The 13985-nt window shown below is 34.2% G+C and overlaps 1 protein-coding gene across 4 annotated transcripts in view; it reads right to left on the minus strand.

The window, feature by feature from the left end:
* Positions 1–3777: 3777 nt before the first annotated feature.
* Positions 3778–13985, minus strand: part of LOC144446975 (deoxynucleoside triphosphate triphosphohydrolase SAMHD1-like) — a 367634-nt gene continuing 357426 nt past the window's right edge. For all 4 annotated transcript variants that reach the window (XM_078136843.1, XM_078136842.1, XM_078136844.1 and 1 more), the window contains exons 3-15: positions 13491–13651; positions 12800–12912; positions 12301–12377; positions 11778–11939; positions 11278–11328; positions 10968–11138; positions 10431–10522; positions 9294–9350; positions 8781–9111; positions 8448–8522; positions 7732–7836; positions 7184–7324; positions 3778–6781 (exon numbers count right to left, since the gene is read on the minus strand). In XM_078136843.1, the coding sequence (XP_077992969.1) occupies positions 6596–6781; positions 7184–7324; positions 7732–7836; positions 8448–8522; positions 8781–9111; positions 9294–9350; positions 10431–10522; positions 10968–11138; positions 11278–11328; positions 11778–11939; positions 12301–12377; positions 12800–12912; positions 13491–13651 (1722 nt within the window). In that variant the 3' untranslated portion in view covers positions 3778–6595. The remainder of the gene's footprint in view (positions 6782–7183; positions 7325–7731; positions 7837–8447; positions 8523–8780; positions 9112–9293; positions 9351–10430; positions 10523–10967; positions 11139–11277; positions 11329–11777; positions 11940–12300; positions 12378–12799; positions 12913–13490; positions 13652–13985) is intronic.

Consider the following 13985-nt stretch of genomic DNA (forward strand, 5'->3'; position numbering starts at 1 on the left):
TGTATTAACTGTGACCTAATTTGTATGTACTATATTTTTCGATAAGTTTACACTTTGTCGCGCTGTAACTTCGTTATTACCGGTTCAATTACTATCAAATTTGTTTAAAGTGAAGATTATTTATTTATAACTAATATTTCAAATGCAAATCAAAATGTTTTTTGTGTTAAATGCACTTTAATGAGGAAAATCTGAGGTAAGATGTGTCGTTTCACACTGTGTCCAAAAAAAAAGTCATGTGACTGAAATCCCTATATGTAGCATGTGATTGATATTCAACAATAAGTCTAACCAAACACACTTCTTAGGTTCCTAATAACATTTGCTAATTTGGCTTATTACCATAAGGTCAGAGTTCATGTTGATTTATTTGCATAATGTCAGAGTTCATAATGTAACTGATATACTGTAATCCTAGATATTTTCGCTACTAGAAAATTTTGCAATTTTACTGTCTTCATCTAGTTCCCTAATCTAATTTGACAAATAACTTAAGGCCGATACACTGTTTATGTATAAAAAAAAAAAAAGGCATTTTAGTCAGTACTTATTTTCATAATTTTGTTTTCCAGTGAAAAAAAGTGAAATTAAGTCTTTTAGCGAAATTTTCAGGTTGACAATACATCATCATGTCCATGTATTATCTCTGCTCAGAGACAAAATGAACACTAACTTCATTATCTGATGGCAACAAGACAAATTTAATAAAATCAATCTAAGCTAAAGAGATGTGTACTTAATGTGTTCCTAGCAGGTAATTAACATGTATATGTGCAGATGTACTACTAATGTACCTACGTATTTTACATGTGTTAACTCATAGTCACTATATGAAAGTAGGGTCCTATGGTTAACTAGGCAATGGGGAAACTACCTGAATTACAAGCTGTTAACTTCCTGCATGTATGTGGTGATGAATAATTCATCAACACAGGTAGATGACTACTGATAGACTACTGACCTTTACTGCCATACCTCAGTATCACCTTAAATCTGAGAGAAAAGTATTTTACTCATGATTGCTTACCACTGATTTATCTGGACTCGGCCCAGTGGGATCACTCTATTTTTGTTATTGAATTTGAAACTAAAAAATCAATCAATTTAATTATAGTCACATCAATAACACTGTATGCTAGCCAAACCAGACATGTTTAAATCAGTAATCAAATGGTGTTTAATGTTGATAAATACTGTACAGACCACAAAACTTACATAATAATAAAGTCTCGTGCTATCCATGCATTGATCTCAAGATGTCTCATGAATCAATACCATGTGTCGTCGTATCTAGACTAATAATAATATGTCTGTCAAAGAATACATGTTTACAATTTTTTTTAATCCTTCAATTGTGTTAATTGATTTATTTTTGACACACATTTGTGCTAAAGTGCTGTTAATTTATATATAACCTTTGGTATCAGGTTAGCTCTAGTAATAACTGTAGCTGTTTTTTGCTGCATTAAAAAAAAGAACTAATACTGGTGGACTTGGTAGAACCTTCAATTTTTTTGTCAAAGCTCAACAGATAAAAAAAATACCGATGAGTTAAACAATTACATCGTAAAAAAAAATATTGCTGCAAAATGAATGCTGTGATTGTTGAAACTTGCATCAGGTCATCTTGTAAGTTGTAGAAATGTACAATAAATGTCAGTTTTAACCACATGAACTTAAAAGTAATAACATGAAATTGATCTCTCTTTTTATTTTACTGAAGCTGAAAACTTTAGAAAGACTAGTCAGCGATTAAATATATATGTTAATTAGTATTTTATTCTTGAGTCTTTTTCTTCATTTTAAAGAGAGTTTTGTGTGTGTTTCTTGACCAAGGAGTGAGACAAATTGACGGTAGTGATCCTTTTCCAAGTACAATGTATATCACATTATACTAACTTCCATGTGGGTTACTTTAAAGTTTAACTTCCATTAAAGTGTGGATAGGTTTACATTGTAATAGTAATAGTAGGTATGGGGTGAATTTTTTATGTATGTCAAGTGACCAGTCGTCGTTAAATAGCTGATGATGTCTTACAATAACACTTTCTTGTAGTGATAAATCAGTATTTCCGTTGTAAAGACCGTGTATGTCTAACTTGACTCGGAGAGGAAGGCTATCACGACTTCCATGGTTATCCATTTCATTATCCTTGAAACACCCAGCCCAGAAGCATTTACAATTTACCAAATACACCCCCCACCCAATTTCACTAAAACTCCATAATTTCACACAAATTTTGTAGATAGCGGGAGTTCTTTTCTTACCTTTAATTTTAAAGTTTTATTATTATTCGGCGTGACGATCACACTTGAGAAGGATGTCCCTTGACTGAGGTTGTTGTTATGTTAACAGGCGATGGTCAGTGGTCACCGGTTTCTACAATTTGAAGTCATTCCAGCTGTACACGTCCAACGAATGGAAATTTGTAACACCATCGTCCGTACACTTAGCTAGCGATCAGGATTCATCCATCTGCTAAGCAAGTTTGATTTGTGAACATTCTCTCGTAAAATTTACTGTATGTTGAGAGACACAGTGTACACTTGCAGTGCAGACAGCGCAAAATCTCCCTGTATCGTGCAGTGTATGCGTACGGTACCCGGCAGAAAACGCCGATCTTTGTTTACCTTTCTTCCTCAAATTACTCCTATTAATTGGACAAGAACTTGGCCTTCACCACAGTACATGCATTACAGATCGGATGGCTTACAGAGTAGAGACCTAAGGCTGCAGCTGGTTGAGTCCAGCTCCGACGTCTGCTATCCATTCAACATCGATGGACACGTTACTTCCGGTTTCCTGTGTACCCAGACTGCACCGTGCTAATATTATGAGCAAACAAATGAACATCGAATTGCGGCACAGGGAACAGGACGAATAGTTAACGTTTGTTCTCGCGATTTTCCGGATTTCTAATTTTATTTTCTTACTTCAAGTAAAGTTTTTTAAATATTGCCAACATAACTATTGTTTCCTCTCACTGATTTTTCCGATTTCCTACCTCAGCAGTCTTATCAGAGTTTATCAACTTTGCATTAATTAGTAGATTGTTAATCCTTCAACAAACTTGGGGGGGGGGGGGGGTTATTTGCCCAATTAACACCTTGCACAGTGAGTGTAAACATCTACTGATCCGACTAATGGACAAGTTAATCTTTCATGATAAGTCATAGACACAACACATATTGCAAAGGTTCAGAAACCACAATTTAAAGAAAATCTATGCATTAAACTCTGTAAAATTTCAAATAAACAAATTCTTATATGTGTAGTTCACCCAATAAAATGTTCCATTTAGCTCATAGTACTTGAACAGTACTAGTTTAGTTAAGTTTAGTTCAGTTAGGGATTGGGTATCCTAAGATAATAACATCCCATCAGAGTCTGGTGCGGAAGTGCTGGTAGAACAAGTCTGTAAGCTGTAAGGTACGCTGTGATGGGGCGCCCTCACACATCGGCCAACCCTCTCAGGAGGCTGGTGAGGGCGGAACAACATGATACATCTTATTGTCTATATTACCGTAGTACTAGATTTGCGGTTAATATCAGTTGGGAAATATGAGAAAAATAAAAATAAACAACAATGTACGAAGGAAAGAGAAATGTATTTTCTACATCAGATTATAATCAGACTAACATGGCAAGCTTAATGAAATTATTGTCAGGGGCTTTATTCAATGCTGGTCTAGGTGTGTCTCACTCCCAGTGGCAGAAACTAATTTCAAAATTCAATATCAAGTGACAAAACTCAAAATTTATGTCATTGCAGTTTCTTTATTTGATAAAATAAGAACACTACACATTACATATGATTGCATAGCACTCACATTATCATGCAAAATATATTCAAAGATAAAATTTATCTATCATAATATGGCAATGTAAATATTAGACTATATCCTTGATAAAACTATAACCTACAAAACAGTAGAATCAGAAAGACGATGTTAATATTTTGTAGATACATAATCAAAGGATGGCCTTTTACCATCATTACAAATATATAGCGCATGCATATGGTAAGTAGGTAAATAACAACAAATATATGTTGCATGCATAAGTAGGTAAATAACAACTATATATGTTGCATGCATAAGTAGGTAAATAACAACTATATATGTTGCATGCATAAGTAGGTAAATAACAACAAATATATGTTGCATGCATAAGTAGGTAAATAACAACTATATATGTTGCATGCATAAGTAGGTAAATAACAACTATATATTTGTTCAAACACTGTTTTATAGCACTAATGTGAATAAAAACTAAAAGATATGATGCTTACATACAAATTTTGACCATACTTGACTTTATCTCCCAAAACGTAACTAACATAAAATTGTGGCAGTGTACAACCAGTGTAAAAACAGTAACTTACATACAATTGTGGTACTGTAAATTAATCCCAGTTTCCAAATAGTAACTTACATACAACTGTCGTACTGAATAACAAGAGGGGGGGGTTCCATGTATATACGTTAAATCCATTTGTTCTAGCATGAGGAAATGGTAAATTTCACTACCTGTGAATCCCAATGTGTACATTGTACATCAAACACTGGCAAGAATCTCTATCTTTCCTGACAGCTCATTCACCATTACCTCACTCAATCAATCCCATCCCATGCAACCATTATAAACTTTTCATTTGTAAAATAACATTTCACATTATCAAGGAAAAAATACATGTACCACTCTTCATGATCAAAAACATAATGTCAATGAAATCTATAATATCCAGTACATTTAAGTACAAAGTTTAATACTGTTCATAATATTCATTATTTAGTATTAGGTGTAAAAAAAATTGTGTGGTTCGATTACTTTCAATTTTAAAATAGGTGGGGTAGGTAGATTTTTTTATTTTATTTTTAAAAAAAATTCTTTTATATGTGAGTATCTAGTTCAGGTAGTTATGTTTTTCTGTTGTTTTCACATGGTCTCTGTGTTATTGGCTTATTCTCATCAGATGTACAGCCATTACAGATTGGAAGAACAGTTTTATATTGTGTTTTTCAGTTGATGTCAGTTTCCGCATCCACTATTTCTTGCGAGACTTCACAATTTTTGTGATTTTCTTTTTTTTTCTCGAATATGTAAAAAAAAAGTTTAGGGTTGACAGTGAAAAACAAGGTGGGGTCGGGTAACTGGAACCAAACAACTTTTTTTATTTGGCCTAACACTATGGTTTCATTTAACCAAGAGATTTGGCCATCTGGTTTGACAATGTACAGTAATACTAGTATGACAATCAGAAAGGCAAATCTATTAGCTAGCTTTCATTGCGAATACTCAATGTTGGTCCCTTTCTGAGGAATGCAATCAGCAATATTGCACATTCTCATAGCACCTAAACTTGGCAAAATGCCCAAACACTGCAAAATAAGTATACACATGAAACAAAAGACTATCATAGTTCCTTTTTACAATATAACTTTTTTCTCTAGTCTTTTGTCTAGTTTATGCATTTTTTTCCACCCTCTGTTCTTTGAATTTGAATCATTAATCTAATGTGTGTATTGAATACAAGGAAATGTGGCATGAGAATCCTGGTACTTCCCAGACCTTCACACAAAATACATGCAGCTAGGCCTAGTAGTCTTACAGGCCAAGTTTGGATAATGGTTAAAATGTAGGTGTGAAAAGGCAGAGCTATAGAAAAAGTCAATTTACTACCTAGCCAGTTTTAAATGTTTCATTTAGAATATTACATCCAGATAATATAACCAATGCAGTCACCATGATTGTAAATTGAAAGGAATGTTGTATGACACATAAACTAGATTTGTTAAAATATTTCTAGAAAATTTCACATCAATGATTTAGGTAAGAGTAGGATGTACACAAAATCTAGCAACCCAGTTTGAAAGGTAATCGACTACCATTCATCTCACAATCTTTGATTTACAGGATTAAAAGTCTACCTTTTGTCAGATTTTCCTGTCTTTGTTACCAAGGTAACAATAGCAAAATAACAAAAACACTGAAGTGTGTAAACTTGCAACTCAGACCACAGATAATGATTACATAGTTTTCATAAAATGTCATAAAATAATGATTTTAATACTTGTTTGCATATGATACCTTGATATAGTATCTGATTAATATATCGTGATTACAGTGTCTACAGACATCTTTATGCTGTATTTGACTTACATATAGAGTCAAATTTTAGTTTGCAGGACAAAACTACTCTCACAGTTCTCTCTTCCTGCTGTTAATCTGTATATAAATGATAGCTATGTTTGAAAATATTTCATTACTTCTGATACATGATTTTCTCTCCACAGAGAATTTTCTATACATTGACATCACCACACATACACATGGAGCTCAGTGCACTACATTATCATCTCAGATACAAGTATATCCACTTAACATGCATTCCCTAGTTTAGTGGATATATTCACCCTGTACTCCCTAGTTTGGTAGACAATCTAACATTCCCTAGTTTAGTGGATATGTTCATTGTATTCCCTACTTTGGTAGACAGTCTCACACTCCCTAGTCTAGTGTATATATTCACATTGCATTCCCTAGTTAGGTGACTATAGTCTCATACTCCCTAGTTTAGTGGACATATTCTTGTTATGCTTTCTCGTTTTGTGGCTCCAAATTTTGTCGTTTGGCAGGAGGCTGGTCCTCATGATCTCTCTCTAGTTGTCTACTAGCACTGCCCCGTGCCTTCTCTTCTTCATGTTTCAGTGCTGGTGGACTTCTCTTTAAAGTACCTGACCTTTGTGGTGTACCGGGAGGCATAATTTTGGCTGGACTCTGAAACAGGCAAGCCAACAAATTTAAATTATTAAATAGTCCAATATCTAGTTCAGCACGCAGACATTAAGCGACAAATGCATCATAATCATGAGGAAGGTTCCTGAAATAGGTAGCAACAAAATATTTAATGTCCTTGTAAATAAGTGAAGAACCAGTCCTACCACCTGATGTTGGGTAAGTCTGGTTGGTGACCTGAATCTTTTTGTCAACATGTTCTGTAAGCGGAATATAACTCCCTAAGGTTAACTGAACTGCTGAATATACATTAATAATGACCCAGAATAAGGTAAACAAACTTGTGTGTTGACCAGTACGAGGTCAAGCCTGTGTGTTGACCAGTATGGGGCCAAACCTGTGTGTTGACCAGTTTGGGGCAAACCTGGCCTTACATGTACCTACCTCTGGGGTTTGAGTCCATCTGTTGAATTCTTTTTCCATCCAAGTGTCCACACACTTAGCAATAGCTTGTTTGTTTGCAGCATCCTTCACAAATACATACAGAACTTGCTCTTGAAACCTTTCAGGCAGTAAGAATGACACCTGTACATAGAAAAGTGAAAATTGATGAGAATATTGTTCAACTTAAACATTAATTTCACTTGTATTCTTTTGACAACTAAAAGGCCTGACTGTGCTAGAAAATGAAATCAATTTTATTATAGCAATGAAATGGTAATGGGTATATTATTGGATAAAGTTCCTTTTCTAACCCCACCCCAACCCCATTGTGCTCAATAACAACACATTTCACACCATAAACAATACTAACTATTATCCTATACCTAAAAGTGAGTGGTTTTGATACATTCCGTTCAAATTCCTGTCTCAATAAAGTGTCCGTAAATTTTAACAAACTTTACACAAGGGGATACAAAAAGAACTCTTACAATAGACCAGGTTTTATACTATGAGAAAAGAACAGATGGTGAAAAGAAACACCTACATACCTCATCTTTAGGTATCCTAAATGATGTCTTTACGTCATTCTTGCTATAGAATAGTAAGTTGTCTATAGGATTTTTATCTTTCATACCATAGTTGAATTTTGCAATCTGAAAAGTAAAGAGATTAGATTGCATATCAAATGATGTCAAAGTTCAATCTCAAGTGCTTCTAACAATCTCTCATCTTTGAGCTAAATTTGAATGTCAGTGAAAATGATATGTCGTGAATGCGACACTCTATATTAAACTTTGGACTTCACAATATCTCATCTTTGAGCTAGGTTTGAATGCAAAATGTCAGTGAAAATGATATGCAACAAACATAACACTATAAGTTTGAACTTGACAATCTCTCATCTTTGAACTAGATTTGAATGTCAGTGAAAATGATATGTAATGAATGTAGGGTCTATGAATGAATGTAACACTATAACTTTGAACTTGACAATCTCTTATATGTGGGCTAGATTTGAATGAGAAATGTCAGTGAAAGAGTTGTACAAGGAATGATACAATGAACCCATGTAGTATGTAGTGTCACCCTTGTGCTAGATTTGAAAGAAACATTACTTGTGCTGTGCAAGAAATGATGCACTAATACATTCTTTGCACAACTTTGATGTGAAGTACATTAACAAGTATGTCACACACTGGTTATGACTTACAGTAATATTCTATACTTGTAACTGATTTAGTCAATCACTGGACGGCTTGCTTACCTTGACCGTGATGTTGTTGCTTTCAAAACTTTTATCATATTGTACTATCTCTTCGGCTATGGCAGCTTGTACAACCTGCAATGATATAAACAAAACCAACTAATATCAGATCAAAGTTTATACTTCTGTAAGGATTCTGAAAACATATTACATATCAAGAATTGTGAAAAAAAAAACCACAGCAAGAGTAGAAAAGTTACGATTACAAGTCAATAAATTACTTTTTTTAACAATCTATATTACAGCTGTTTCACATCATCACTAGCTGAAAGCAAACCATGACAACAGTTTTTTGGAAAGGGATGAGAAAAACATTGCAAGCTTTGTTCTTACCTCAACATCTTTTAAATAAACATCCTTAGGCAGTTTCTTCTTTTTCACAACTTTGTACGCATCTCGGTTCTTCACCACTCTCAACAACAACTTTCTTGCTGCTTCTAGCTTTTTTTGCGAACTTCTCTTTTCTAGGAATGTTTCAAGAAAATCTAAACTTGGTGCAATCGATGAATCACTACCAACTAGTTCCTTAATCTTATCAAGACAACCTTTGGCCTCAGAGACATCTTTCTTTTCAGCATGGTGAATTATCTGCCAAAATATCCCATCATCCAATTGGACATAAGCCTCCATATCATTGATTGCGTCCACCATCTTGAAAGTATCACTGCAAACATAAAAGGACCAGAGTCATTATAATTACAAGTTTTGATGAAAGGCATTCAAGGGATAAGGAATCTCCTGGAGGAAATTGTTTATCAAACTATGGTATTTTCACTGATGTTTCTTTTCAGCTATCAAGTTATATAAATATGGAAATAAAATTACATTTCTCCAAGAAAGACTCACCCATTTGGTTTTGTCAATACAAATGACTCTCCAGCTAACTGCAAGGCATCTGATATCCTATGAATAAACATAAAATTATAAACATTCTAATTTTTGAGAATGTTCTTTTTTTGCTAAATGTCATAAAACTTGCTGGTTTCACTACACAGTTTGTGAATTGCTGGCCATTATCATTTTCACCAAGCGTTATTGATAACAAATACTGATGCAATTTAATGTAATACTTATTTAAACCAGTTGTATTTTGAGTGTATGATATCCAATTCTTCTAAATCATGAACCACACTGCCAAGCTTATTACACTGATATTTCAGGTAAAAATAATATGGAAAAGTCACAACTGCTATGTACTATCAAAATATAATGAAACTTCTATGTATTACAAATTTAATTAAGGACAATGTGCTAATTGATATAGTCTAGTTCCTGACAGACTGTATTCCGTACTACGTTAACTTCATACTTATACCGTCTAGTCAAGCCTGTTACTCAAGGCATTAATTGTGGCCAACCCCATGGTGAGCATAGTGCTAACAGCACATGTCAGTAGTAATCCATCACAAATTGACAGGCTGTCGTCATCTCTCATTAATATTCATTTCATACAGCTGTTTTGACTATGTCCAATGTCCAACCAGGACTCCATCTCCAGTCTGTTTAAGACTAAAATCATGTGGGGACACGATGACATCATCATGTTTATATGAACGCTGTAGGTGGGAGCACAGAATTCTGTGCGAGAGTCATGGGCTTGACTAGACGGTATAAGCGTGAAATTTACATAGTATGGAATACGGTCCATCAGGAACTAGACTATAGTTGTTGTGAAATTAATATACACAACAATCAGTATTTATTGACATAATCTGATTTCTTATCTTGTGTATATTTAGTGTATTGACAAAGGGACTGCTTCATTCATTGAGGTCCCAAAGGTGACTCCGAGGTGACATATCTTTTTGGCCTTTTCTGTTTGTATAAACGAGAGCCTGACATATATCTTAAGTGATATATTTTACTGATAAAATGATAACTATGGTATTGTACAACTCCATGACTCTGGAAATGGCTTTATTCCTTACACTGGAATTTCCCTTTCAAAAATCTACCAACATCGATGCATCAAATCTTACTTACATTGACTCTAAAGCCAGCTTGACTGTGTGTTGATAGGCATTTCTGTGTAGACGATGGCGAGTATGAAACATTTCATATGCATTGTCAACTTCCTGAAATAAATCAAAATAAGTTATTGTAAACCAATAGAAAAATGTGCTTTCATTTCTATATTACAGAAATTGATTTCAAAACATTATTTATTTACAATGATTCATATGACTAAATACATATTTTGCTATCTTAAATTTGTAAGTTGCTTGAGCACTAGTGGCCAACCATCAACAATATGTACTGTGAAGTCTAGTTGATTGATCAGCATATAACTTAACATATTTCATCATAACTAACCAATACAAAACTGTACATAATCTTGACTTGTAAATACATTGTATTGGTCAGTAGTAAATACATATGCAAGTCCTATAATCTCACCTCTAACACAAATATGATGTGTTCCATGGTACATTCACCTTATTTCTAACCATATATGGTGTGTTCCTGTGTAAACTCACCTTGTCCCTGACACAAATACGATGTGTTCCTTTGTAAACTCACCTTGTCCCTGACACAAATATGGTGTGTTCCTTTCTCTCCATCTTGAACAACTCTGCAAAACTTAATAAATCGACTATGGTCAAAGTTATTGGCGATGTTAAGATGTTTGCAGTCTCTGGCAAAATAATCCCACTTGTCAACATCAATACCATTAGTTTTGTTAGACACAACCTGGAGGAAAATAAATACATGTAAGCTGAGTTATTTCTATCAGAGTGTGTAAAGACTTATTTGAGTGAATACAATATCAAATATTACGGTGAAAACCGATGCCATAACAAAATGAAATGGAACAAAACAATGGTCTTACCTCATACAGGAAGTATTTTTCAGGTTCTGGTCTGGCCTGGTAAAATTCAGCCTGCACAAAATATGATAAAAAAACATAACTGATTCAATGAAAACTTTTAGTGATAAAATACTGTAATATTAGAAGTGAGGAAGGAATATTGAAAGGATTTATGACTGTGGTCGTACTTCCACAGGTTTTGTGTTCAAAAGTTCAGTAGAAAACACCACAAGCATGAGTTCAAATGCCTTGAGTACACTGTACCCACAGTGGCACTGATGTACCATGGATGATGGGCTTCTGTTATTATTATGAATGTTTTATCCAAAGAATACAACTTTGCATTCACTTGATTTTGTGTACACAATTGACTATTCCTTCACATACAGGCATGCAGTAATGTTTTTGGTAGATACCAGGGGTAGTATAGTACCAATGGTATGTGCATGCACCAATGCAAGTCATACTAAGACTATCCCTACATAATACGTCATAGTTCGCTGAAATACAACAGCACCTACTTTCTCATAGGTTCCCTTCTTCATTGGTCCAAATATCATTTCCTTTATAAGATGGATTTCATCTTCACCAATATCGTAGTTGTATTTCTCAAATTCTGATTTCAATCCATAATCTTCATTGTTGATGATAATGTCAAATAATTTGATGGATCCCAACTCATGCTGATGAAGACAAAAAACAAGTTAAATATAAAGTATCCAAACAGGTACAGGTAATTTCATTTTGAGCAGTAGACACTCGATCAGATTACTCCACAGAAGATGTGCATTACATCTTGGGATAATTCTAGAACCAGTATGCCCTATAATGATAGCCAAATTTTGTTGTTGTGAGTCAAAATGACATTTCTTGTGAGTCACCACATAGTAAGAGATAGTGGAACACCAAATGTTGGTGTATCACTAGAAATTGTATGCGTCGGTGGCATGTCAAATTGGCTTAGAGGACACACTAAAGCTACAGAGGTAAGGTTTATCACAACATTCTCAACTTTCAGTAACAGTTAAACTAATATAAACGTACCTCCCACGTCTCGTATCCTTCAGGTTTTAGTCTTGGGATAACATTTTGATCAAAAAGATGTGAAAATGGTCCATGCCCTAAAACACAAATTTAATATCATAAATTATTAGTAGAAATACACAACATAAACACTTTTCTTCCAGCTACATGTACATTTCATGATACATGTCCACATGTACATTTCATGATAACTAACAATTTCATTGTACTAAATCAAAGATGTCTAAACTTATTCTTTGGACTCAATTTTGAAATTCAGAATTCATTTTCAATACAAAATTGCAAAAGTAAAAGTTAGAAAATTTCTTAAGTTTTCTGCCTGGTTGTGTAATGACTGTGCTCCATCCCACACACTGTTCGCTACAACTAGAACAGTCTGGTAATTCCTGTTTCAATTTACATAACAAATATAAATTTACATAACAACTACAACTTTACATAACAACTGTACACATTTACATAACAACCACAAATTTACATAACAAATGTACAACTTTACCTAGATCATGGCATAAAGCTGCAATCTGAACACACAAGGCTTCTTCCTTGGTGATATGACTGGGATGAATTGCCTGGAGATGGTGGATTAACTGCTGAGCCAAATGACAAGTTCTAAAAGGAGACCATGATAAAATCAAAAAATGATATTATGTCAAATTTGTCTCGATATTAGAACCAGTATGTTAGTATATTAGATACACCAGGTATATGGAGAAAGATTAGGGTGTCTTAAATTTGTCAAGTGTCTTTCATGTTTGATTGCGGTACTGGAGGGACATATAGTGAAATTTTTTTTTCTGTAGTAGTTCACTGATAGTCTGTGGTTGCTCAAGATTTGATACAGTACTTGAGGGTATCTCCACAGTAGAGGACAGTTACTTTGGCTTTTGATTTATGTTAGCACTCGACACAGTTGCTTGGTAGAATATTTCTTCATGGGTCCTGTCTACAACGCGTTACCCTAAAGCTTCTGACTAGGACAAAATTGTGCAGATGTCAACTACTCAGTATTCCACATACATGTAATGTGTATATATTGTTAGTCAAACCTGAGTTGAAATGTGACAACCACTCATGGAAAATATAACAATGGGATGCTCTTTGATTTCTATTATGTATTTAGAAAGTTTGTTAGCGTTTCCGCCCCCAAAACACAACCAAGAAATAAGAAGTCTTTCAATTATACATACCCAATACTGTGTTCAAATCTACTGTGACATGCTCCAGGGTACACATAACATAATGCTCCAAGTTGCTTTAGATTCCGTAATCTCTGAAATTCCAGAGTGTCAATAATTTTGACCAATATTGGATGTAACTCAATGTGACCATGTATTGGATCATTGAAAACCTGGAACAAATTGAAATGAAATGCTTTGCGTAAATCATTGAAAAGTTCATCATGAACAACATGAAATCAAACAAACTAAAACAAGGTTTGCTAGACCTGTTGCAACTGAACAAAACTAAGACTTATTGAATATATATGAATTTCTGATTTTGTCTACAGTTGATTAAATTTGAAATTGCATGTATTTTGAAGTCCAGAGTGTATTACAAATGAAAACAATGGCAACTGTTCTGATTTTGGTAATTTAAAAATTAGTATGATGGATTAGACCTACTGAGGCAGCTCAGCAAAGCCTGAGTGGCACGTCTTGGCGAGAAACATTTTACTATTTATT

The sequence above is a fragment of the Glandiceps talaboti genome, chromosome 15, assembly GCF_964340395.1.
Source record: "Glandiceps talaboti chromosome 15, keGlaTala1.1, whole genome shotgun sequence".
Lineage (NCBI taxonomy): Eukaryota > Metazoa > Hemichordata > Enteropneusta > Spengelidae > Glandiceps > Glandiceps talaboti.